The sequence below is a fragment of the Wolffia australiana genome, chromosome 15 (genome assembly GCF_029677425.1).
Source record: "Wolffia australiana isolate 7733 chromosome 15, ASM2967742v1".
NCBI lineage: Eukaryota > Viridiplantae > Streptophyta > Magnoliopsida > Alismatales > Araceae > Wolffia > Wolffia australiana.
In genome coordinates, this window is record NC_135849.1 from 5,134,957 (window position 1) to 5,139,166 (window position 4,210).

General features: G+C 40.1%; 1 protein-coding gene across 1 annotated transcript; it reads right to left on the bottom strand.

Moving 5' to 3' along the window:
• Positions 1-486: 486 nt before the first annotated feature.
• Positions 487-3,805, bottom strand: SEP1 (stress enhanced protein 1). Its single transcript, XM_078586857.1, has 4 exons — positions 3,646-3,805; positions 3,450-3,569; positions 2,449-2,627; positions 487-853 (listed from the first exon to the last, which is right to left on the bottom strand). Exons 1-4 carry the CDS (start codon positions 3,692-3,694, stop codon positions 749-751), a joined length of 453 nt encoding a protein of 150 aa, XP_078442983.1. The 5' UTR covers positions 3,695-3,805; the 3' UTR covers positions 487-748.
• Between the last annotated feature and the right edge of the window lie 405 nt (positions 3,806-4,210).

Below are 4,210 nucleotides of genomic sequence, written 5' to 3' on the forward strand. Positions count from 1 at the left end.
TATTTAGTGATGAAGGGCTATTATAAATTTTATTGCATAAGTCTAAAAGTAAAAATAACGACATATTTTACATACAAACTTTAGGCTTATCAGCTATACCCTCAGGAACGTACCATAAGTTGAATAGAAAAGGAGAGGAGGAAGAAACTGCCCTCACCATCATGTCGAATGTTTATCAAGAGCCCTACCCATCAAAATAAAGAATATTTGGTAAAACAAAAGCCCACAAACTTCTTTCAATGACGCAACAGTTTGAATACAAGGATATCCAATGGTCACATAAGAGTTACATATATAAGGCCCAGATATTACGACTCGGTGTGATGGGCCCGACTTTATGTTACAACTATTTGATGTTGATACCAATCCTTTTCTTTTAACTATTTTCTTTGCGTCACATAAGTTTATATCACCAAAAAATATGTTTGCGAGAGTTTCGAAAGGGTACATGTATCGATTTATGATCACATTACATAAAAAGGAAGAAAAGGTAAATTTTCAGCTTTTTATAGGCTTATTCATCAGAAGGATGATTAGAATACATTGAATGTTATAGAATTCCGTAGCAATCATTTCCTTTTTTAACATACAAAGAGGGTTGAAAATGCTGTAAACTTTATACAACTTTTTGTCGAAATCAGAAACTGCAGATTCTCAAGCACTGACAGCGCATTATGGAAATAAGAAGCTTTTGTTTGATAAATGATGGTGTTCTTATGATGTACGGAGTTGTTTTCTGAGGTTTGAATCATTCCCGGGATGCAGACTGAAAGATAAAGAACGCTGTAAGAACGCCCACCAATCCCGTCACGCCTAAAGCAACTGTAGGGAGTGGCGTTATGAGACCAAAGTTCTGAAAGAAAAGAGTTGAGGTAAGTGAAAATATTTCTAGAAAAAGCTCCAATAAATAAGACAAGGAAGCTTACAGTCATAAAGACCAAGAAAAAACATCATACCAACAAAAATAATGCAAGAAAATTACTTTTTCCAAACAAGGTCATGATACGATCTATCATCCCTAGAGAGGAGCAGGCACCAATCCGAGCCCATACTGTTCCTCTTTCATCTTTCTATTTTCTCTTTCTACCTTTGTTGTATCCTTCTCTCTCCCCTTAAGAAGGCTGTCCTCAATACAGATCTTATCAAGTCCTTCTATTCTTTTAGTGATCTTAAATGTATTAACCTAGTCTCTCTTTCTCAATCCAATGTTGATGAATGCAGTCAAAGAAGAAGGATCTATTGCAGGAATTATTTCCGGTTATTGATCATTAGATGACCAGCATCTTCATTTCAGTTTTCACTCTTGACCAAGTTGGAGATTCCATTTTGTTGTGTTAAGAAGGAGATCACTGGACTGACCAAAAATAAAAAAATGCATACCAAGTTTCCAAATTCAATGAGCTTTAAGGGGCGCTAGTATTTGAATCTAAATCTAGATATCATGTGTTCTAGAAAAGAGACGTGCCTGTGGCCAAAGCTCATTGCTTTTGAGGCACATTATTTGACAAGGAACGAAAACCCTTTACTCAGATCAACATTTAATCTTGTAGAACTCCTTAGGGGAGAAGATAGTGCACAGATGCCAGAGAAAGGACACCATAATGCAGGGCGGCAGGAACAGATTTTCTACCCATATATGGGGATAGTAAAAGAAGTTATATGAAAGACCATACTTCCAACAAATATCAATGTGTAGACACGGAAAAGTGATAAATGGAAACATCAACGCCTAGTGCAGCCACCAGAAAATCATAACCCTAACAGGAAATACTAGAAAATAGGGAACTAAAACTTGGATAGAGCAATTGAGTCAGTGATACGATCATATACCCCAATGGTATCTTCGGCCCTTTAGCCTACTGGGGGCATTTTAGTCAATTGATGTTTACAGTTAGGGTGTGCCTTTCTCTCTAAAACAGGCGTACTCCTCCCTTTAGGAGGACAGTCAAGAATCAAGGTTAGATCAGCTGATTGGCTCACTTTAGCGATCCTCTCCGTCTCGGCCCTGTTGCCTTGACTGCCCAGCGATACCTTACCCCTGCAATCACCTCAACAGATCCTCAGCCGGCTTCTTGCCAATCCAATCCCTACCCACTGTTGGTCGATTCTCTTCTAGTCCTCGAATCCCCATCCCCTCAATTGTCAACCCTTCACAGCATCTTAAGGCGGCTCGTCCCCACCCAATCCCTGCCTCCTCTGTTCGTGATCTTCTCCTATTATTCCCGGTCTACTCTCTAATCTCTGGAACGTCTACCCATCCCCTCTATCCGCCTTCCTCAATATGAACTACCATCAAGGTTCCTATCAGTTAGAAACTTTTTTGTGGTAAAATCATTTTAAGAAATAACAACCATTAACTTTTTAAGGCAAAAAATGAGGAAAATTAATAACGAAAGGCCGGAAAGAAGCTCTGATACTAAATCAGGCAAAATTGTGACAGGGATGTACCTCCAAAAGACCTCTCCCAGTAGCAACTTCGGTAGTAATAGCTGCAGCAAACCCAATCATTGCAAGTCGGCCCAACCAAACATCTACTCCATTTCCCCCCTTTGTGCTCTGCTCACATTTCACCGTTAGTGATGTCGCCTTTTGTTCAAGCTTCTTTTGACCGCTGTTTCTCCACACAACTGTCAAAAACATGGTTAGCTTTCATACTTATTATGTGCAAGTTGAAAGGGGAAAGCGTAAAGAGAGAAATCAGGCCGAGCAGTGCGGAATCAAAGTTTGATATCAAGGAAGCGGTGGTCATCCATCATATTTCGAGGAAACTTTGTTCAAAATAAGATGATAGGGGTTTTTAAAACTCAAAGGATTTTACAGATCTATGTAGCTAAACGTACTGAGATAGAGAAATTTGCAATTTCTTGGTGCATTGAAATTTTCCCTCCATATATCATTGTATCTGCATGCAATAGCCATCTCGCATACTATAAGTAAACAGATTTTTACAGAGCTTCTCCTTAATAAAATATACAAAATTTATACAGGAATAAGAAAAAAAGTGATGACGCCAAAGCTACTCCGCTTTATCCTAAAACTTGTCATGGCGAGATTTTGTTTCCTAATGACGGATTTTTTCCTCCAACTTGTACGAAACTGTCGCAAAATTCTACAGAAAAAACCGTTCAGTTAAGTCATTGATCCTTTTGCCGGCGATTTCACTCAATTTTGCCTCACATCCTAAAGGAGGGCATTAAGTGCCTACATTGTTCCAAAACGTCGCGAACATCAATACATTTCACCCAAAAATGACAGAAAAATTGAAAATCCAGCATAATAATCAAATAAAGCAGCCACCACGCATCACCTGCCTTCTCGAGATTCTACAATTAGCCCCAAAAAACTAAATTAAAACTGAACACCCCAGCGCAGACGAGACGGTCCAAATCACCACCCAACAGATTATTCATACCAAATCAACCAACAGAAAAAAGTTAAGGGAAGCATACTGAGAGGGACTCCTCCCTTGAAGGAATGCCCAGCCAGAGCCGGAACAACTCTTGATCCCCCCGAACAAGGAATCCCCGAAAACGGAATTAGGGCTCGAGCAGGTAAGTTCCGCTGCGCGCCTGAAGGAGTGAAATTGAACGAAAATTGAGCAAAAAAATTTGATTTTGGGATGCAATTTCAAGAGAAGACACAGACCCAGAGCAGAAACGGGCGCCACAGACAAGATTCGAGCTTGGGTCGCCATGGATTCTGAAGAAGCTTTGGTGGGGAGAGCGAGTTGAGAGACGAGCAATGTCAAGAGTAATCTAGGCTGAGGATTGGCGATGAGTGGTTATCTCCATCCTTCTTCTGCTTGTGGCGGGTGGAGCTTCAAGTGCACGAAGCACGATAAGCTTAAGATCACCGCGGTGACCGTAACCTCTGTTAGAAATCTAATGATATTTAAGTATTGAGTGTAATTTTAGATGCTTTGGTTCTGCATTAAAACTGGGTAGAACTAAGATCAGGGTTTGAATTTCAAGGTGCATATTTCTAATTACCAAGCTGTTATCTCTAGTTTTAGGCAGTTGATTTCCAGTATTAATTTCCACGATCTTTCAGCTCTGATTGTCGTTCTTATCCACTAAACCTTGGCATACATGAAAACCCCATGGATGGCATGCAAGGCACAGTTGGATTGGTCTACGAGCATGACCCTATGGTAGGGTTGGGAAAAAGGTTTCGTTCATTCGCGAGCATGTGAACAAACAAACACGAACAA